Source organism: Sorex fumeus, unplaced genomic scaffold (assembly GCF_029834395.1).
Source record: "Sorex fumeus unplaced genomic scaffold, SorFum_2.1 ptg000047l, whole genome shotgun sequence".
Lineage (NCBI taxonomy): Eukaryota > Metazoa > Chordata > Mammalia > Eulipotyphla > Soricidae > Sorex > Sorex fumeus.
Window position 1 is genome coordinate 27,977,781 of NW_026606104.1, and position 23,287 is coordinate 28,001,067.

A 23,287-nucleotide genomic window follows, 5' to 3' on the forward strand; every position below is an offset into this window, starting at 1 on the left:
TGCCACTGTGGCAGGGCATTCCAAAAGGGATTTCTTATTCAAGTTGATTTGACTAGCAGTAAACTTAGAATCAAATTTCTCAGGTAATGCTTCTCTCATCATTTTCCAGGGTTGCAGACTGATGAACATTTATTTCATTTACATTTTAGTAGCTTATAAGCTTGGCCTGTTCATGCTCTTTAACCTCACACTGAAAGTAACACTTAATGTTTAATAATATCTAATACAATCTATGACAACGATTAAGGGCTTTACAAAAAGATACTCAAGCTAGTGTCCCCTTACACCACACCTTAAAACTGATACAAGTTTAATTTATTACTTCTGAGACCATAAAATTAATGATTATGGTATATAATGTATGATCATCTCTTGATCACTAGATCAAAAGCCTAGACTCTAGGAGACAGCCTCTGTATTTAACAAAGAGCATTCTGCAATGCAGGGCACATTAGGTAATGGGCACATAGAGTTTCTGGTTTCATTTTCTGAGCAAGCCACTTTTGGAAGCTAAAGAAGAAGCTGTACTGTACCTAAATTAAGTCTCAGTTATTTAAGACTATAGGCACAGTCAAGGTTTACTTTCAGTCTTGTACATCTCAAACTAGCAAACTTTGGCATGAAGTTCTTTTTCAAAATTTTATTTTATTTAAACATTGTGAATTACAAAGTTATTCATAGTTGGGGTTTTGACATGCAAGGTTCCATCACCAACCCCACTACCAATGTCAACTTCCTGGGATGGATAAAACAGATAATCCTAAAATAAGTACACAGAGTGATACGGGCCATCATATTAGGCATATTAGGCAAGTAATTACAATTCTGGATTATAAAACAAGTTTCAAATGCTGCTTTAACAGTCACTAAAAGTACTTGTAACTCTCAGGGGCCAGAGAGATAGTATAGAAGGTATTGTTTTTCATATGACTGAGGTAGACTCTACTCCAGGCATCACATAAGGTTTCCCCAAGCACTTCCAGGAGTGATCTGTGAGTGATCTGTGTAAGCCCTGAGTACTGCCTGGTGTGGCCTAGAAACAAAAATAAAAGTCACTAAAATGAGAGAGATAAATCAATGAGCTGGAGTGCATGTTTTGCATGCTGGAAGCCTCAGATTGATCCTAATCCTGACCTCATGATCCCCAGAGCACAGCTGGGAGTTATCTTAAAGTATCCTACTTAGAATAGCCCCAATCTCATCCTGGTATGCCTCCCCACCCCCACACACAAAGAAAATAATAAAAAATTCCTGAAACACTTGAATTAGGGTTAACCAAAACAAAAATTGACATAGAATGCTGACATACAATTGATATAATTTATCAACATAAATTGTAAATCCAGTGAAGATTATCCCATTATTTCATTATGGTTTCAAGTTATCACTTCTAAGATATCTCTTTTAAACTAATTTCTCCTAATACTATCCAGAATAGTGCCATTTACATTTGATTAAATATATAAATCATCCAGGAACAATTTTCAAATTCTGATTTTATGTAGATCTGAGGTAGGATCTTTTGTTCTCCAACATGTTTCCTGATGATCCTACAATACAGGCCAATGTAGAATTTTATTTCAATATCAAGATTTATTGTCTGTAAGGATTACTAAGATTTTTTACTAAAGAGACAAACTAAAATGATTTTAATGAGTATATTGATATTTGTTAGCCAGGGGAGTTGCTATCTTCATCAGTGTGCCTAGTTACTATTAGAAGATCATATGTCCACTAAGGGCTATATGACCACTTTCTTGAATAGGGTTGTCCCAACCTGATCATTTCAATACATGCTTCTGATCATAAAATACACTTTGGTAAACTGGAATTTTAGTTCAAGGCTATCTTCAGCATCAATTTATAATACAAATAAAAGAATAGTTAAAAGATCCAGATACATTGTTGGCTCTAAATGTATTTTTCTATTTTGCTCTGCAAGGGACAGTAACCCTAAATGTAAAATTATTACTTGATTTAGATATAGATATAAACCAACCTCTTTCATATGAACTTACCTTAAAAATGATACAGTAATTAAAAGAAGACAATGACATAAGAACTAATGTTATATCATTTCATTTACATGAAATACCCAGAACAAATCTATAAAGATGAACAGATTAACAGTTGTCTAGGTCTGGTCAGTGAGAAGTATAATGGATTGCTTGCTAGTGAATATTGGGTTTGCTTTTCAGGTGATGAAATACTCTAAAATTAAATTGTGGTGAGTATTATATGAATTTGCAAAGCTACTATGAGTATTGAACTATATTTTTAATATGAGTGAGTTATATGGCATCTGAAGTTTGTCACAGCAGAGCTGCCTAAAGTATAATGCAGAAGTATCAAAGAGGAAATATGTAGAGCTTAGAAAAATGGAGTTCATCTGAAAAAGTACCAGAATATCTTAATGCTTTTTCTTTGAGATAACTCAGATTTGAGTATAAAGCATGATTCTAATCACTTGCATATTAAGTTTATATCTGCTATTTCCAAAGCTTAAACTCTGGTCAGATGGGCTGAGAGGTGACTGTTTGGATTAAAAGAGGTCAGTGCAGCACCAAGAGTGTGACTTGGTTCTGATACTAGACAGCACACGAATACCAGTGGTATTGATTATTAATGCTAGCACCTTTGACAAGCTTTTAATTTCCCTGTGCCCCTATTTTCTTTTTTTAATTTAATGTAGGAGTACTGCAATTTATTCAGCCACTGATTAGGCTGATTGAATTGGGCATGAAGTCCACCTTACTTTTTTGTTTCTTTTCATTTTTTATCATTTTATTTATTGAATCACCATGAGACCAGTTATAAAGCTTTCAGATTTAAGTCTGGGTCATACAATGAAACACCCATACTTTCACCAGTGACCATTTTCCACCACCAAAACCCCCAGTATACCCCCATCTCACACCCTCCCCCTACCTGTGGGGCAGAAGATTTTCACATTACTCTCTCTCTACTTTGATTACATTCAATATTTTAACACCAGACCCACCATTATTATTCGGGTTATTACCCCAACACTCAGATCTGCTGAAAAGGCAACAGTAGACAATTTGTTTTCTGTTGCTATTTATGAATAACATATGATGTTGCATGGCTGCAGTAGTGGCTGTACGATTTTGAAATTTCGATTTTTAACAATTAAATCTGGAGGGAATTCTGCCAAAACCTGCTGGGTTCCGAGATTTGTTCCAGAGTCTCTTGGATCATGGCTGTTAAACAGCTTGATCAGGAGCCAGAAAGGCTGTTTGTGTGGGTGGTGACTAGGGATCTTGTTAGAATGGGGAGGGAAGGGCCGGCTCCACCCACATCTCATGAGGCCCCACGTGTCTCATCACTGAGGGCCCAAACCTAACTTCCAATAGCCTCTGGATTATGGCAGACACTGAGCCACCTAGGGGGAGCAGGCAGAAGGGCAGCACCCTTTCCCCTCTGGGGTGGCCAAGCGACAGTAACCTGCGGGGTCCAGATGCATTTCTGCCAAAAACCACTGGGTTCCGAGATTTGTTTCTGAGTCTCTGGGATCATGGCCATTAAGCAGCTTGATCAGGAGTCAGAGAGGCCGTTCATTGGTGGTGTCTTGGGGTTTCATTGGGGTGGGGAGGAAAGGGCCAGCACCACCCCCATCCTGTGAGGCCCCACGTACTGTGGAACCAAACCTGACTGTCTAATGGCCTCTGGCAGATAGGGGCAACTGAACCTCCAAGGGGGAGCAGGTCCCCTGGTGTGGCCCAAGACAATAACCTACTGCAAGGTCCAGATGCATTTCTGCCAAAATCTGCTGCGTTTCAAGATTCGTTTCTGAGTCTCTGGGATAATAGCCATTAAGGAGCTTAATAAGGAAACAGAGAGGCCATTCGTTGGTGACGATTCAAGGTCTTGTTGGGATGAGGAGGAAAGGGCTGGCTCCACATCCATCCCGTGAGGCCCCACGTGTCTTATCATTGCAGGCCTAAATCTGACTGTCCAGTGGCCTCTGGAGGATGGCAGCCACTGGGCTGCAAGGGAGAACAGGCCAAGGCGTGAAACCTATTCCCACCTGGGGTGGCCCAGCGCCGGTAACCTACTGCAGGGACTGGATGAATTTTTGCCAAAAGCTGCTGGGTTCCGGGACTTGTTTCTGAGTCTCTGGGATCATGGCCATTAAACAGCTTTATCATGAGCTAGAGAGGCCGTTCATGGACTTGGGATCTCGTTGGGAAGGGGAAGAAAGGGCCGGCTTCAACCCTATCCCGTGAGACCCCGCGTGTCTCATCACTGCAGACCCAAACCTGACTGCCCAGTGGCCTCTGGAGGATGGCAGCCACTGGGCTGCCAGGGGGAGCAGTCCAAGGCACAAAATCTATTCCCACCTGGGATGCCCAGTGCCAGTAACCTACTGCAGGGACTGGACACATTTCTGGAAAAAACCGCTGGGTTTCAAGATTTGTTTCTGAATCTCTGGGATCATGGCCGTTAAGCAGTTCAATCAGGAACCAGAGAGGACATGCCTCCAATTATATAGCTGAGCCCGAGGTGGTTTGTGGGTGTGTCTCCCACATACCTAACTTTTGGCCGTTTATTTTCTCTGTAAATTTTGCCCCAAGTGTTTAGGGTCTGGCCAAAGACACAGCAGCAATTTTGGGACATCTGGAAGTCTGAAGGCGCCATCAGGCTGCTGATGTACTCACCTCAAAGGTACAGACTGACCTGCTGTTGGCACCATACCCCCATTCTTAAGTAAAATTGAGAACGGAACATCAGATGATAATTAATTTAAATAATATGAATGGTATATAGTTATCACTTTAATGTTTTCACCATTATTTTTAATTTTTAGCATTTTTATGATCCCAGATGAATTTTATAAGGGACTTTTGCTTATCAGTAAACTTAAAAACATTTTTTATGATCTTTAGTTGTGAAACTTATGAACAAATTATTTCTTTTAAAGAGAGAAGATGAGAGAGAAGAGGAATGGTGAGAGAATTGAGGGGAAGGGAAGAAAGGAGGGACAGGAGAGAGTATATAAAATCATATTTTATAATTCTATGCATTCACTTGTTTTACCTTTGGGAGAGAAGCAAAGCCATTATAAAAGAAATAATTTATAGAGAGTGTAAGACTTCTTGATAAACAAAATCCTCTCCTGAAACATTCAGATGATTTAGTTAAGAATGAACTGGAACAACATCAATTGCATTTCCTTGAAATCAGAAATAAAATCCAAAATAACTGAGATAAATTTCTGAAGCAATATTTGGATAGGTGTTTATAGCCTGAAAATAAGATAAGTAAGGGTAGAATAAATTCAACTATGAAAATAGCACTCTCATTTGCACAAACAGTATGTGAAATTTTCTGTGAAAAATAAATCATTTCACAACACCAATACATTGTATATTGCATCATCTCAGACTTGCTTTTCTGTTTGCTATTCAAATAGTTGATGATAGCTAATTGATTTATCTCTTGATAACTATAGAAACTATTGCATGAAACACCAAAGTGTTAGAGCTTTTTAGAATTATTTGATTAGTTATAAAGAGTTTTACATTCAGAGTAGTCTTTAGGTATGTGTGCTCATATATATGCATTATTTTACTCTGTTTTTATATCCACATATTAAGTACCATATAATGCTTTTTCTTGAATCAATATTGATTTAAATTTATTGTATATGTATTGCATACATATGCCTGTATTTTGAACAACATTCCAGTTTATGCTTTGTTTTATGAATACTCTGTGTGTCTTATGGGTGTAAGCCATTTTAAAAATACATGCAAGAGTCATAGATAATAAATGTTCTTTTATATATAAGACTACAAGATATAAAAGCACAAGACCAGGTTCACATCCTATTTATTTTATGTACGTATTGTCTGAATGACCCTGGAAAGCCAGGTAACTTTACTAATCTACTAGTGAGTGTTTTTCCTAGTAAACTACGTCTAAGAGTAGCTTTCTCACGGGAAAATCAAATGATATATGTTGTGAATATTAAAGCACTATCAAATGTTAGATATTCATTTTCATTTTCCATGCTTGAGAGAGCATATGACTTATGTGTCCCTTGGACTAAATGGAGAGAAAGTATAATACAAGTTTATTGATTACTGATAGGATCTTAGACCTTGTATAAGGTAACATATGCAAATGTATTGATCGATGGATAAATCAGTGAAAAAGAAATATTGAGACCCAGTACAACCAATATCTGCCTGTTTCTCAAAGCACAGTAAATCTAAATTTGAGTCTCAAATTGCAGACTGCATGTCTAGAATCTGCAGCACATGTTCTCTTTTCATTGAAGGAGACAGCTGCCTAGTCAATGTAAATTTTATTGTAAAAATTTTTAACGTAATTCACAATTATGGGAGGACAAATACACTTGAGACACTAATGGAAGGTCTGAATTTGATATGTGTAGACAAAGCCGCCTGTCAGACAGCACCAGTTATTGTTTCACAGAGAAAGGTGGGTTACAGAAGAAAGTGATTTCTAATGGAAGAGAATGCCCAGAAATCCACTGCCTTGTACCATCCTTACTAAGTCAGAGTTAAAAAGAAAAGTAGTGAAATAAGCATCAAAATATTGAATATTTTAAGTAAATAAAATATGTATGCATTTTATCTCATCACACTATGCTTTATCCCCAAATACTAAACTTTTTGCATGAGATGTATAGTATCCTTCATCTACTGTACTATATCCCAAATTATTCAGATATTATAACATCCTTGTATTTTTCTTATCATGGGGACCACCATCTTTCTGTGTCGATTAAATAGCTATTAAAATAATTCCCCAAACTTTGTGGGTATTCTCTTAGATTCGTTCTTTAGTCTGCTATTAGACCCAAGTTACAACTTTAAGCTATTGTTATGTCTCAAAAGCAACATCCCTAATTTCAGAAAGCTTATATTAAGTCCCAACTTCTCTACTGAATAGCATTTTTTTATTTCTAAGTGATTTTCCACTTGAAAATTTTGCATCACAAAATAAACTTGTCTACAGCTAATTTATTTTTCCTCCAAAATGAGCTCTTTCAATCTCTATTTTAATCTCTGGAAACCATGGTAAGTACTGTAGTAAAAGGAAGCCTTTCAAAATATTATTTTTCAAATATCCATCACCCTTTAGCTCAAGTGATTAAATTTACCCCCCATAGTATATTGGAGAAAAAGTTATTTTGTCTTTGTCTCTTTAAGAATGATAAATTTTGAGTTTGAGTATGCCCTTATTTACGACAACATTAAAAATTTGGGGCTTATCTTACATGACAATTGCTTGTTAAACTAAATTTTTTGGACTTCTTAGTTTCTTTAATTAGTTTCATTCCTAGTACCCAAATTTCTGTTAAGTGACTTCACATTCACTGTCCTATAATTGTGTTCACCTCATTCTTTCCAATTTTCCTCATGATTACTCTTTTCTCTGTCCATTTTTCACTGCTCTTTAAATTTTAACCTCCTCTCATAAATGCTTCCCTAACACTTCAATTACATTGATCACTGTTCCCAGTGAACTCCTAACACTTACAAGTTCATAGTCTTTCATGAAAAGATGAAAGAATAGCTATTTGATTTCTAATTATGCCTAATTATAAAGCTACTCTGATATTTGACTTTGCTCTTATTTAATGATTTTTTCTATTTTACTTTTAAATTGCTTTTACAATTTCTTTTCTATTTATTTATCCAGATAGCTTATAAAGTATAAAGTCTTTAGGAAGAAAAACTATACCATATTTCCATATTTTCTTGTATCATTTCCACGTTATTGCAGTATTCTGTGTAAAGCAGAGAGATTCAAATGCATGTATTTCCCATACTCAAACCGAATGAGTTTGGAAAAAAATAAAATAGATTTAATTGGGTATTATCATACTTGATGACCTTAAAGAAATAATTAAAATAAAAAATATATTTAAAACATGACTTCATTGTTTTTTATTTGGTGACTAAATAGTTAATTAGATCAAAGGATAAAGACATAAAGAATATACCTAGCAAATGCAACTTTAGTGATCAATTATAAAATTTATTTTTATAAAATATTTAAAAAATAATGATAAACATCATTGAATAATACAAAATTGATGATGAGAGAAGTTGTAAAACCCATGGAGAACTGTAAGAGAGGAAGGTCTATTGGGAATTATTCTGGCAAAGACTTCCTTATGACTGGTAAAACCAATATGATATTTCCTTTCAAATTGTGGTTACAAAGCAAGAAACAGCTATTTGAACAGAAGATAAAAAGAAAGAGCTCTTAACCACCTTCCTTTTTTTGACCCTGTTCTAATTCTATGACTCAAAAATGTAATCGCTTTAGGTCTTAACAAAAATATTTCATTTTACAAAATATATCCTATTATTTTTATGACATTAAAAGGTGGAGAAGTTTGACTTGAACAGTTATTTTATCCAGACTTCTTAATATTTATCTTCCATGTACAATAGCTCTGACTCCACTTATTTTTTGAAAAACATGATTCTAGGGGCTGGAGCAATAGTATAATGGATAGGACGTTTGCCTTGCACATGGCCAACCCTGGTTTAATTCCCAACATCCTATATGGTCCCCCACAGCACCACCAGGAGTAATTTCTGAGTAAAGCCAGGAATAACCCCTGAGCATCACCGGATGTGACACAAAAGAAGCCAAAAAAAAAAATTTTTTTTAAATAAAATGTTCTAACAGGACTAACACTTTTCTTATAAATTCACTTTTGTTTATAATAAATCTCACTAAATAATTTATGTCAAGACAATATAAAATAAAGGGATGAAATGTTAACATGACAAGAACTAGTTTACTGTCAAAATGACACTATTAAGAGAAATGAATCACACCAATTTATAGGTTTTATACATGATTTCATAGGTAGACCACTTTGTTCATCATTTGATATGTGAAAAAACTACAATATAATAATAAATATGAATAAGAGAGAAAAGTTACATATTTTAAAATAATATCAATAGCAAACATATCATTTTTAAATGGTTGAACTTGCATGTGAGTACCAAAATTGAGAATGTAAAAATGGATTATGTGCAAAAGTTATCAGGAATCCAGGCATAATTCTTACTCTCACTGACTTTTTTTAAATTTTATTTTTATTTTTGTAAAGTTGTTCGTAATAGTTCATTGCAGATTATATTCAAACACCAATCCCACTACCGTGTACCTTTGCACCAGCATAAGAGGAAAGTATGTGAAGATTGCTATGTTTCATCCTGGAGCCATTTTAGCCTTTGTATAAGAGATTACAAAAATATTTGTTAAACCAAAAACAAACATGTGCTACTTTTGGTCCATCAGTGGGCTAGAGTATAAGAGGTCACCTAGAATGTTCTGAGACACTCTTTTCTGGGAGCTTTATTTACTGGATCTTGGCCCTTGATGAGATTATATGGCACCATAGGCAGTTTGTGAGTGTGACTGCCAAGCTACTGGAAAACTGGGGAGTTGGGGGAAGGAGGTCCAGTCCAGTTCCAAGTAAGCCTGGATATCTCAGCACAGGTCTCTCACTGACTTTGTAATGTGTAAAGAAAACCACAGTACAAGAATCTTAGTTCCATAGCTATAAAATGATAGTGATAGTAAAACTATTTCATGAGGGTTTATAAAATAGACAAATAACACAAATGAAATGGTTTCTACATTAGGATATATGAAATTAAAATTTCAACAATTAAACTTGTCAGAATACACAGTCATTCCATGTTCTATAAAATAAATTGTGATTTGTTTTTTAACCACCCATCTGCTCTTTTCTCTATTCCTGTACTTCCAGCTCTTACCATAGTTTCACTTCTATGCTTTAAACACACCTCTTCTAACTCAAACATTGCACAGGTTATTCCAATAATATGGAGACTTTACTGTATGTTGCTACTGTTATTTTGAAATTCTAAACAATATCTGCCACAACAGACATTGAATAAATTATTATGCATGTGTAAGTGACCTTTCTTATATTTTTACTCTCTGGAAAGTATTACATATAAATGATAATTTAATTATTTAAATTAATCTATTACTATTTTTATTCTATAAAATAATTATTCTTTTTGTTTTTGTATGGCACCAAGCGGGCTGGAGAGATAGTACAGTGGTAGGGCATTTGCCTTGCACATGGCCAGTCTGGCCGACCTGGGTTTGATTCCTTTGCCCCTCTCCGGGAGCCTGGCAGGCTACCGAGAGTATCTAACCCACACAGCAAAGCCTGGCAAGCTACCCATGATGTCTTTGATATGCCAAAAACAGTAACAACAAATCTCACAATGGAGATGTTACTGGTGCCCCCTGGAGCAAATCGATGAACAACAGGAGGACAGTGCTACAGCACCAAGCAGTTTTCAGGACGTACTCCTGGCTCTATGCTCAGAAATCATTCCTGGAAGTGCTCAGGGGACCATACAGGATGGCGAGGATCGAACCTGGGTCTGCCAAATGCAAGACAACGAAGGACCTTACCAGCTCTACTATGTCTTCGTCTCCCTAAAACTGGTATTCATTGTCATTGCTAGAAAGTCTTGGCATTTAATTAATGTATGCTACTACTGTTACAAACAGAAGTGTCCATTAAAGCATATTTATAAAGCCTAATTTGATCCCCTTAAAGACATATTTTCTTTTTCTTTTTAAATTTTATTAGTGAAACACCACGAGGTACAGTTGTAGACTTACAAATTTTTGTGCTTGGGTTTCAGTTATACAATGGTTGAGTACCCATCCCTCCACCAGTGCCCATTCTCCACCACCACTAATCCCAGTATCCCTCCCAACCCCCATTCCCCATCCCACCCTACCTCTGTGGCAGAGCATTCCCTTTTGTTCTCTCTCTCCTTTTGGGTGCTGTGGTTTGCAAAAGAGGCATTGAGTGGCAATCATGTTCAGTCTATAGTCTACTTTCAGCATGCATCTCCCATCCTGGGAGGGTCCTCCCAACACCTTTTACATGGTGCTCCCTTCTCTATCTGAGCTGCCTTTACCCCTAGAGTGTGTGGCTGGCCTCCATGCCATGGAGTAAACCTCCTGGTATTTATCTCAGCTATTCTTGGGTGTTAGTCTCCTATTTTGTTACTTTATGTTCCCCAGATGAATGAATTCTTTCTATGTCTATCCCTCTCTTTCTGACTCATTTCACTTAGCATGATACTTTCCATGTAGTACCACTTGTATGCAAATTTCATCACTTCATCCTTTCTAACAGCTACATAGTACTCCATTGTGTAGATATACTAAAGTTTCTTTAACCAGTCATCTGTTCTTGGGCACTCAGGTTTTTTCCAGATTCTAGCTATTGTAAGCAGTGCTGAAATGAACAAACAAGTGCAGATGTCACTTCGGCTATTCTTTTTTTGCCTCTCCGGGGTATATTCCCAGGAGTGGTATTGCTGGGTCAAATGGGAGCTCAATTTCTAATTTTTTGAGAATCGTTAAAGACGTATTTTTAATAACTTAAAAGAACATAATTCCTAAAATCTTTAAAAATACAAAAAATTTTTAAAAAACCCAGCATTTAAAATAGTTGAACTAAAAAGAAAATAAAGGGGTAGATTTGTTTCCTTACATAACCAAATTGTGACTTACCTCCAGGTGACCTGCTATAGCAGCAATATGCAGAGCGGTGAGCCCACCATACCCAACCTGCTGTATGTCAGCTCCACTGTGAAGTAGAGAAGTGATCAATTCTGCACTGTCCTGCAAGGAAACACATCTTTAGTGTGACTTTTCTACTAACAGCAGATCTGAATGATGTGCAACAGGCTGTATTGATTCACTGACTGTCAGCTAATTTAGGTCCTCAAAGAAAACCTAAAAGTGATTTCTGATATAAGAGCATATGAGATAGCAGAGAGAAACTCTGAGATTTTTGAACTGTAGGAATACATGACAGGGTCATTCTGTTACAATTCATTCTCTATTACCTGACCATAAAAGGCAAGAAGGACATTTACCTATGGTAAAGCTCTTGCTTATTCAACTCATTCCTACATGTAGGTCAGTCCAAAAAATGTGCTTTCTCCAGCAAGTGTAGAATTGAACTGACTCTGGTGGATTATTCCTTGGTAGTTCAGTAATTGCTTCTTCTCTAATACATATGTGTCATGAGTCCTATACATAATTAATGACAGAAAGTGTCATGGGCTTTATACATAATTAATCAGTAGTGTCTTTCTTAACTTCTCTCATTTAACAGTAAAAATTTCTGAAGCATTACTTGAGTCTTTAAATTAGAATAATTTATGGAATGACCAATGTGATTCTTTTATTTTTCAAGCATTGTATTTGTCTTGAACGAGAAAACATATTTATAATACAAATTGAAGTTGACATTCATTGAATGTTCATTATGTAATTAGTGTTTCTTTTTTTGTTGATTTGTTTTTTTTTTGTTTGGGGGCTATACCTGGTGGTCTCAAGGTATACTCCTGCTTTTTCCTGAGGGATCACTCCTGTTGGACTCGGGGAACCGATGGGATGTCAGAATCAAACCCAGGTCAGATGGGTGCATGTCCCACCCTCTACACATCTCTCTGGCTCCTAGTCTTTTATATATTTCACTATATTTAAACCTGACACGGAATGGGACTTTACAAACAAAAATTCACGAATCACGAATCACGACCATCCTGTTATTCATCGATTGCCTCGAGCAGACCCCAGTAAAGTCTCCTTCATCCTAGCCCTGAGATTATATTCAAGGCTCTTTAGGAGAATGAGACCCATCGTTGTTATTGGTATTTGGCATATTGGGTACGCCACGGGAAGTTTGCCAGACTCTGCCGTGTGGGCAGGCTACATTCGGTAGCCTGCCAGTTTGTCCAAAGTAGGAATGAGATAATAAGATGTCATAATAAAATGTCACGCGGTTCCGGGAGCTGGTTCTTATAGTCTCTGAGTCTTGGCCGTTGATGGGATTACATGGAGCCAGGGGGCCAGTTGGTGGGTGTGACCCCTGCCTACTGGAATTCGGAGGAATTGGGTATATTCCAGAAATAAAAATTAAGAATTAACTATTTGTTACAACAATTATAAGAAACATCAATTGTACATATCTCATTTTATAAATCAGAATACTCCTAAAAATCCTGTGGCAGGTCCCATTTCCCCAGTTCCAGCTTTGCAATGGGATATAAAGGTCTTCATTTAGCCCTCTCCCTCAAAGCTTGAATTTGGTCACACAAATTCTATAACTCGGTATATTGACGTCTTGATACATCTGGTGGCAAGAAAATCAAATGTTCAATTGACAGGACTTTGTATTTCAAAGACAGATAGTTAAGATAATTACTCCACTGAAAATGTTTTTTGCTTTTTTGGGAGTGCGGGGTGGGGAGGGTAGTTCCTGGCTCTGTGCTCAGATATCACTCCTGGCAGTGGTCAGTGGACCATATGTGGTCCAGAGTGAGCAGCATTCAAGACAATTGTTTCAATCCCTCTACTATTTCTCCAGTCTTGCTTTGTTTTTAAAATGGATGTCACTCCTAGAAGTTCTTGAGCTAGTAGTTCTCTACTCAGCGATTCATACAGCTCCAAATTTATAGTCCAAACATGCTAGACATGCATGCAATCATTTGACCTGTGACTTCATGTCCACTTTTGATTTTATAATACTATCATACATAACAAAATTTGTAAATTTCCAACTTTCCTCTCCACTTACCTGTTTTATCAAGAAAGTTAAATAAAGAATTTATCTTCTTTTCCTGTTGTATTGATTCCTTCTGCTCAGTCTATAGACTTATGCTTTCTCCTAGTCTAAAAAAAAATCCCCATTTTTTTTCTACTTGAAGCTAATCTAATTTTATCACCATCTTCGCTTTCCTTTACTGAGCTTCCAGAAAAAGTTACTGACACTTGGAAACTCTGATTTCACTTCCTTAGTAATCTCTATGTACACTCAAATCTTATGTAATGCCAACTGAGTACACAATACTTTTTATGCATTGAACCTTTTTTTTTTCCTCACACTTTCCTTCCCTCACATTAAGACACATTTAGTGTTTTTGGGGGGTGGAGAATGGGCACTGGTGAAGGTATGGGTGTTTCATTGTATGACCAAGACTTAAACCTGAAAGCTTTGTAACTGCTCTCACGGTGATTCAATTAAATAAAATTATAAAAATGAAAAAAAAAGACACATTTAGTCTCCCAGTTTCATTGCTTTGTATCACTAAAAGAATCATCTTGCCTATTTCTTGAATCTGAAACATGAGTCTCAAACACTCCTAAAACAGTTTCCTCATATTCAGAGTGAATGTTTTCTTTCATATACATATATATTTTTGTAAAAAAAATAAATGTCAAGCACCTTCCTATCTTTGTATATGAGGTTATAAATTTCTCTTTGAAAAACTTCTTTTTCTTTGTCCTCACAAATCCATGTATTCCTAGTTTCCTTCTCTTTGCCTCTTTGTTGTTTCCAAAAAAAAAAAAAAATGAATAGTTGTGAAGGTTAATTGTAAAATAGCTTCTAATTCTAAGAGATACTTTTAATAATCCTTATATAACTTGATAATTTCATCTTTGATCCTAACTTCACTGCTAAATTCAAATCCCCAAATTCTGCTTACTAAATATTATCTCAAAACAGATATTCAAAAGTCTGCTTAGAAAAATCCATTAATAATTTCCTCAGTGTTATCTAATATACTTCAATATTCTTTGCTTACATTAGTGGTACTTTCTTGTTCCAAATGACCTGGAATTACTTAGAGTGCTTCCACCTTGGCTTCAGAATTCTGTTAGCTTCAAATTGCTAGCATTTCTCAAGTTTCTCCTTAATTCTAACATCACTTAAATATTATAAGACTAATTAGTCTCCTCAGCTAAATTAAGCCTATTCTCCACATTAATATCAGAGAAAATTTCTTATACAATTTTAATCATGCCATTCTTCTTTTTAAAAGCTTTCATATATTCAACAGATAATTATAGAGCATATATAGTGTATAAAATATTGTTCTGAGAATTGGGAGCATTACAGTACAACAGTTAAAGTCCCTAAATTTACTAATATTTTAATATACACAAAGTAAAACATTGGAATATACTTTTACTCTGTTATGTGACAGGAGACTGTCACACTGTCACTGTCCTCTTGTTGTTCATTGATTTGCTCTAGCGGACCCAGTAATGTCTCCATTGTGATACTTGTTACTGTGTTTAGCATATCGAATACGTCACGGGGAGCTTGCCAGGCTTTGCCGTGCAGGCGAGATACTCTCGGTAGCTTGCCGGGCTCTCCAAGAGGGGCGGAGGAATCGAACTCGGGTTGGCCATGTTGGCTGCTTGTAAGGCAAACACCCTACCACTGTGCTATCACTCCAGCCCATGACAGGAGACATAAGGTAAAGGTAAAGGTAAAGGCTCTCCCGTTGATCGTCGATTTGCTCGAGCGGGCCCAGTAACGTCTCCATTGGAGACTTTGTTGTTATTGTGTCTGGCATATCGAATACTCTCGGTAGCTTGCCAGGCTCTCCGAGAGGGGCGGAGGAATCGAACTCGGGTCGGCCATGTTGGCCGCTTGTAAGGCGAACGCCCTACCCGCTGTGCTAAATTAAAACATTATATGAAATATCATAAAGTACAAATGACTATGAAATTAAGAGGCTAATGAAAAGGAAAATTTACACTGTCAAGAAATTTTGCTGAGGAAATTTTAGTTTGAAATAAATGATAAACACCAAATGATAAATGATAAATAGTTCAGAAGCTAAAGCTTGTCTTGCATATGGAACAAGCTCCATCCCTGATACTGCTTCTGGTTCCTTGAGTACCAACCAGAGTGATTCTTCAGTATAGAGCTATGAGTAAGCCCAGAGCACTTCTGGGTGTGGCCTAAAATGCTCCCCCATCAAATGATAAGCACCAAAAAAAAAAAAGTCACCACTGACAACTCTGATATTATTTTCTAATAAACTCTATGTATACCCAAACTCTGAGTAAATTCCAAATGAATATGGAAATTATTTCAAATTAAAATTTCCTCAGCAAAATTTTCCTTATACATTAAACCTTGCATTTTCTTACAATGTATCCTTTCAGTAAGGCACATTCATTCATTCATTCAGTTCATGTCCATATATATTTTTCTTTTCTTATATCCACACTATTTGCTCCCTGAGTCATAGTTTGAGGAAAAGGATTCGAAAGCATATTGTAGACAGCACTAGGTTTTAAGACATAAATAATGTTGGGATAATAGCCGGTCAAATGTTTAGTAGAAACTTAAAGAAAAGAGATACTCAAGATGAAGGCAAAAATGTCTAATCTTGTATGGTCTTGTATATTCTTTAATGTTTGAATTTTTCTCAGATGTATTAGATAACAGGAGGATGACATAAGTCTGAGATAAGGAAGAGCAAGTCATTTTTCACTGTATCACTGTCTTCCTGTTGTTCATCGGTTGCCTCAAGCAGGCCCCAGTAACGTCTCTTTCGTCCTAGCCCTGAGATTTTAAAAAGTGCCACATTTGAGGCTCTTTCAGGGTCAGGAGAATGAGAACCATCATTGTTACTGGTTTTTGGCATATTGAATATGCCGCGGGGAGTTTGCCAGACTCTGCTGTGTGGGCAGGATACTTTTGGTAGCCTGCCAGGTTCTCCAGAGTAAGAACTAGATGGTAAGATGTCATGTGGCTGTGTGCTTCCCCATGTGCTTCTGGGAGCAGAGTTTTTTACAAATAAACAACAACAACAAAAAAATCACCTTTAAATTTCACCATGTCAGCACCAACAGAAAAGCAGAAGTATGGAAAGGGAAAGAGGAAAAAGGGAAAAGGGAGAGAGGAGAGGGAGAGAGCGAGAACAAGAGAACAAGAGAGCATGGAGGGGGGAGGGGAGAGCAAGGGAGAGAGGAAAGAAAAGTACAATGTTATCATACCACACTCATCACTAAAGTGTAATTATCCTCCCCTACTGTTCCCAGAGTAGTATCTGAGGAATAAATAAGATGTTTTTTCCCCCATTTGATGTGCTAAAAATAAAGGGGTAAGGATATGAGAATAGAATTGTTCTTACTATTTAGAATTCCATCTTTGCTAATAATGACAGTGTAAACTTTAGTAAGATAGATAACCCTTTGATAAATTTCCATTGTTATAAAATGGAGCAAGGCAGCAAGTTCAAGTAATGTAATAATGGATGTAAAGCACTTTAAAGGTAATGGACAAAACCTTCTTCTCAAGGACTCATTACCACAGACAGAGTTCTCAGTGGAAATGTCTCAATTATGTAGCTGTGTGATAACATCATCTAGGTCTTCCTTTTTATTTCTGTTCATCTCCTTCACAATGTCACTTTGTCACTTTCACTACAACTTACACTAGCTACCCACTGAACCAAAGAAATAAGAACCCTAAGTAAACACAGAAATGAGAAAATGTTTACCAGTTCAACTGTGGATGACCTGTCAGAAACTAAGAATTTCTCCTCCAATGAAAACAATTCACAGATATTGTTATAATAAATAAGTTAATTTAAAATAGTCTGAGTTAAAATAATGAGCAGCTTTGAGATAAGTTACAATATGATCTTAAGACAATCTTCTCAGCAGATGGGTAGACATTTAAATACATGGAAATAGAGGACTTTTGTTTTGTTTTTGTTTTTGTTTTCAAGCCACATTTGGTGATACTCAAGTCTTACTACTGGCTCTGCAATTACTCCTATCAGTACTTAGAGGGCCATATAAGATGCTAGGGATTGAACCCAAGCTGGTTGCATGCAACGCAATTGCCCAACCAATTGTTCTGTCACTCAGGCCCTGATTAGAGGTCTTTTAAATACAAATTATTTTTAAATGAAAAGGAAATATAATAACTTTGATCAAATGAAAATATTAAAAACAGAGGAAAATGGGAAATTTAAAAAATAATATAAAGCTGACAAGTGGTTAATATATTGTATATATGAAGGACTCAGACAAATTAAGTAGAAAGATGATTTCAACAAATATTAATTAATGTCTACCTTATGACAAGCACTGACTGTACCCTTGCAAAAATTAAACAAGATAAATGTAAATCAAGGAGCATATGAATATTTATTAGGTAGACTTTAGTAAACACAGGCCCACCCTATCCTGAACTATCTTTATATTTTATATATACTCAAAATTTAAGGAATTTAATAGTAAGTAGAAGTGCTTCAGAATAGTCAACCCATGAGGTTCCAAGTACTAAATTATCTTTTCATTTCTCAACTACATTTCTCAAGTTTGACCTACTGTAATAAGTACTATATTTATAAATACTATAAAATGGAATCTTTATCTCACCAACATATATAAAAGAAAATGCAACAAATCATTATGACCTATAAGTTACTTTTACTATGGGCTAACTACACTGTATGTGTTTTTATTTTTCTCAAAGGGAAGACAGGCAGACACTTTGCCTATTAACTGACAGTGCTCGCAGACATAAGGCCCAACAGTTCAGTACTTGGCTCACAGTGTGAGCTAAAAGGGCCAAGCCAGAGGTGCCAGGCACCACCAGGAAGAAATGCAGTGATATTGGGTGGTTGTGCTAGCTCATAAATGAAAGCTCTCTCCCATTGAGATCTCTGTCCAGTACATCATGTAAAATACTTCATGTACATATGCATTTCCTTCAAGCTTCACAATTTACCCACGAAAAAGTTATTATCTTTGTTATCTATACGAAAGTTACCTTTAAGAATTCAAAGTAAAAACAAACAAGCAAATGAGAATTCAAAACAGGGGTTGGGTGACCATATGGGGTTAGACCACTTGCCTCATGTACATCTGACCCAGGCTCAATCTCTGGCCCTGCACTAATCAAAGCATCACTGGTGCAGCCCCCAGTGCTGTGAGACTAAAGCAGCATAGCTTCTTCAACATTTGACTGAGAATCACCAGTTGCGCCCCAGGTCTCCCAAGCACTGACTCCCATAAAGTAGCCAAATTAGTTGTAGAACCCTATGTTTATTTGGTAAGTTTTGGAAATTGTTTTAAACTCCATTTTGCTTGTCTCCCAGATCCAAGCTTCTTTTTTAACTTTCAGTAGTGCTCTGGCTGGCCATTCTTAGTTCCAATATCAAAGATAAGCTTGAGAGGATGCACTTTTCTGCATTTGTTGTATCTAAGTAAAAGTTTCAAAAATGCATTCCCTATAGTATTAAAAAACTGCATTTTAATTGAATAATTCTTAGAGTTGGAATCATTCTTAAAGTCAGCAATGTGATATATAAAACAAAAACATTATACAACTTTACTATGAAATATATATTATTATGAAACATTATTGCTTACATTCTATAATATATAACAAGAACCTGGAAACATTGGAAGAAGAATGTCAACACTGGTGATGGTGTTGGGTCTGCAACATTGTATGCCTGAAATACAGCTAAGAATAACTGTACAAATAACTAAGTAAATCACTGGTCCTTGATATCTAATAAAATTATTTTCAAAAAAAGTATAGAGGTCTGTGGCAAAAAAAAAAAACAACTCCCAAGTTCTATGAAGCAAGTATTCCTTTATTATGTGCAGGTGAGGAGAGAATAATAAAACATGTAAATAATGTAAAAAAAAAACCCTACAGGCAATATTTTTCAAAGAAAAACTCTTAAAATTGGAATAGTTCTTTGAGGGAACTGACAGATTCTCCCTAATTTACTTGCCAAATTATCCTAATGACTAGTCAAATTTGTATCATTATTATTTAATAAGATACATAAACGCCTCCTAAAGCATGGAAAATGTAAGCCTTTGAAGCACAGGGTTATGTCAAATATTATTTGTATTTTCTATCATTTTATTTTAATTTATTATCTTAACTGTTAAAATAGACATATTGTTTACAATAGTGTTAATATTTATAATTTAGATGTAATTTTACTATACCACATCCACCACCAAAGTACCCATATCCTTTCACTATCTGAAAGTACTTTTCAATACTGAGTACATTGAGTACATGTATTGCATGAAAAAGGCCTGGATTCAATTCCTGACACCACATGGTTCCTTGAGCACTACTTGGTATGGCTCCAAAATCAACTAGCCATAAGTGTAACAAACAAGAATAAATATTATTTTTAAACAAAATTAAAACCATATGTGGAAGAAAAAGAGTTGGGCAAAAAAGTAACCCAGTAGTCTCTAAGGAGAATTTAGGGTACAACAAAAATTCAAAATTTATGTAAATTAATAAAAACATTTTACAGATGAAGTAACTACAACTTTGTGCTATATCTAATACTCTGATACAGGGGCTAGTGAGTTAACTTGATGAGCTGAATGCTTTGCATGCTGGAGGTCATGCTTTAATTCCCTGATCTGGGAGCAACCTCTGAACATAGAGCCCAGAGAACTTTCAAAGTTTCAACAGATACCCACCCCACCTCCCTGCAGAAAACCTTGTAACATTGCACATAATATCCTGCTTGTCTCTGATTGTCACTATGACTAAGAGTAAGTATTCACTAATGTCAGTGAACTCAGAATCTTTGTGACTAGATTACATAAATTAAGTAAAAACTAATAAAAATTTCCAATTCCATTTCACAATAAAGTAAATAAGTATGAAATTTCTAATGATTAAAATTTTACTTTCTTCTGATTAATAAATAATCCATCTCCCAGAGCCAGGAATAAGCCCTGAGCACTACTGGATGTGACCCCAAAACAACAAACACACAAGAAATTATCTATCTTCTAGAGATCTAAAAAGATAGCAAATATTCATTTAGAGTATTAAAACAAGTTCCTTTAACGTACAATATTTTAAAATTGAACTGGAATATGAACTTGTTTTCAGACTTTGAAGGGCTGGGAATACAGTTCAACAGAAAAGGCCTTGCTTTGCATGTGTGAAACCCAAAGTTCAATCTTAGGTACTTCAAAACAATGAAAACAAAACAAAAAATTCTCTGACTTTAAATAATATGCTTTTCAGAGGCAGGGTGAGATGGGGGGATGGGGGGTGGGAGGGATACTGGGACCCATGGTGGTGGAAAATGGGCACTGGTGAAGGGATGGGTGCTTAATCATTGTTTAACTGAGACCCCAGCACAAAAATTTGTAAGTCTACAACTGTAACTCATGGTGTTTCACTAATAAATAAAATAAAATAAAATAAATAAAACGCTTTTCTCTTTAGGTCATTAGCCTTCCTCCCTAACTATAATTTTACTTTTATTGTTTGTTTTTTTCTAAAAGTTCTTTTTGTGACAATGATCTCCACACCTGTAAAAATAGGATCTAAAACATGCTTTATCTATTTAATGAGTTGTAAAGAGGACCAGATGACATAATGTTGGTGAAAATGTTTGTAAATTTAAGATCATTACAAATGAATGTTTACATATTTCTACTAATTGATCATAGATAAACCTTAAAAGATTCTATTTATGTCTTAGTCCATTCTCATTAAGATGTTTATTGATGAATATATCCATTTTTTAAATTTCTGAATTGGGCTAAACTTCTTTTTGTAGTACCTATCCTAATTGTTGGGTGGTCTCTGGAGTGTCACATGAATGTAACTCTAAGGCAGAATGAAGCTTAGTTTAGAAAAAAGACTAAGTTATTGGGAGTGAAAAATATATATATATAAATAACTATTTTAATTATGTGTTTATCTAAGTGATTTTTTCTTCATTAATCCAGTATACCCAGCACAGCAATTATTATAGTCTGTTTTGAGTTTAGAACAAAAATATAACAAAAGTAGCTTTATTGCCTTTGAAGACTATTAAGATTCTTCTAGGGCAAGGAACTATGCAGGGCTTTGGGATGAAATGTATTTAGCTTCAAGCATTAAAATTTAATGGAATAGAGCTACCTCATGCATCAGGGGCATCTCCAATGAAAGGCCCCATTAATCAGTCTATAAATATGTATATATGTTCTTAAAAAATGTTCACAAAAGTTCACACTCATCTGCCTTTTGTTAAAATAATTCTGAACTTATTTTCACAAAAGACACATTAATAAAGGCTTTGGAGATACTTGACTTTGCTTGAAATTTTGAAGGAAAAAAAAGAAATTAAAAGAAGAGAAATACTTAGAGTGAATACCTATACTCTCTTCAGAGTAATGCTAACAATTTGCTTTTGATTTATTTTTTCTTATCATCTCTACCGATGAATGCTTCTGTTTCTTCCTATGGGCTTCTTTCAGATGGGCTTTGAATATACTTGTCTTCGCAATTATCAGGAATTATAAAAGATTAATCTGAATCTTTGAGATATTAGCAAAATGCAAATAAATACTGTTTGGAAATGTAAATTGGTACTATAATTTTTAAATTATTTTTCTTTCATATTGTTATGTTTTAGGGCTGGAGTGATAGCACAGCAGGTAGGGCGTTTGCCTTGCATGCAGCCAACATGACCGACCCAAGTTCGATTCCTCCGCCCCTCTCGGAGAGCCCGTCAAACTACCGAGAGTGAGTATCTCGCCCACACGGCAGAGCCTGGCAAGCTACCCATGATATATTCAATATGACAAACACAGTAACAATAAAGTCTCACGATGGAGACATTACTGGACCCACTCAAGCAAATTGTTGTGTTTTAAAGTTAAAAAATTAGCATAAGTTGAACTTTTATGTTCATTCAAAGGGTCACTGTCACTGCCCTCCCGTTGTTCATCGATTTGCTTGAGCGAGCCCAGTAACGTCTCCATTGTGACAATTGTTACTGTGTTTGGCTTATCGAATGCATAACGGGTAGCTTGCCAGGCTTTGCCGTGCGGGCGATATACTCTTGGTAGCTTGCCAGGCTCCCCAGGAGGGTGGAGGAATCGAACTCGGGTTGGCCATGTTGGCCGCTAGCAAGGCAAATGCCTTACCCACTGTACTACCATTCCAGCCCGTTCAAAGGGTCAAGACTTTTAAAAGACTGCAAAAACATTTTGTATAAATTGTCCTATAATCCTACCATACACTTCACTGCTCAATTTTTCATGTTTTGAAGGAGCAATCAATATCTTTTGCCTCTTTTCTAACTCTAGCTCAGTCCATTTTTCGTACTTTGCTCGAGCGGACCCAGTAACGTCTCCATTGGAGACTTTGTTGTTACTGTGTCTGGCATATGAGAATATACTCCCACAAATAATTAAAATTTCCCAAATAAATATCTCACAATTTTCTAGTTCTAATTTTGGTAGTTAAAGTAAGACATTTTGTCCAATATTTTTTCCTTCTTTGAAGTACTTGTTTTCTTTTGAGTTACCATAAAACTGTGTCATCATCTGTATGTTTATGCAATAAATATTTATTGGTGAATATACAATATGAATT

The 23,287-nt window shown here is 35.9% G+C and overlaps 1 protein-coding gene across 3 annotated transcripts in view; it reads right to left on the reverse strand.

The window, feature by feature from the left end:
- Nucleotides 1–23,287, reverse strand: part of TNNI3K (TNNI3 interacting kinase) — a 345,420-nt gene that overhangs the window by 280,744 nt on the left and 41,389 nt on the right. For all 3 annotated transcript variants that reach the window (XM_056123421.1, XM_056123420.1, XM_056123422.1), the window contains exon 5: nucleotides 11,599–11,709. In XM_056123421.1, coding sequence (XP_055979396.1) covers nucleotides 11,599–11,709 — 111 coding nt within the window. The remainder of the gene's footprint in view (nucleotides 1–11,598; nucleotides 11,710–23,287) is intronic.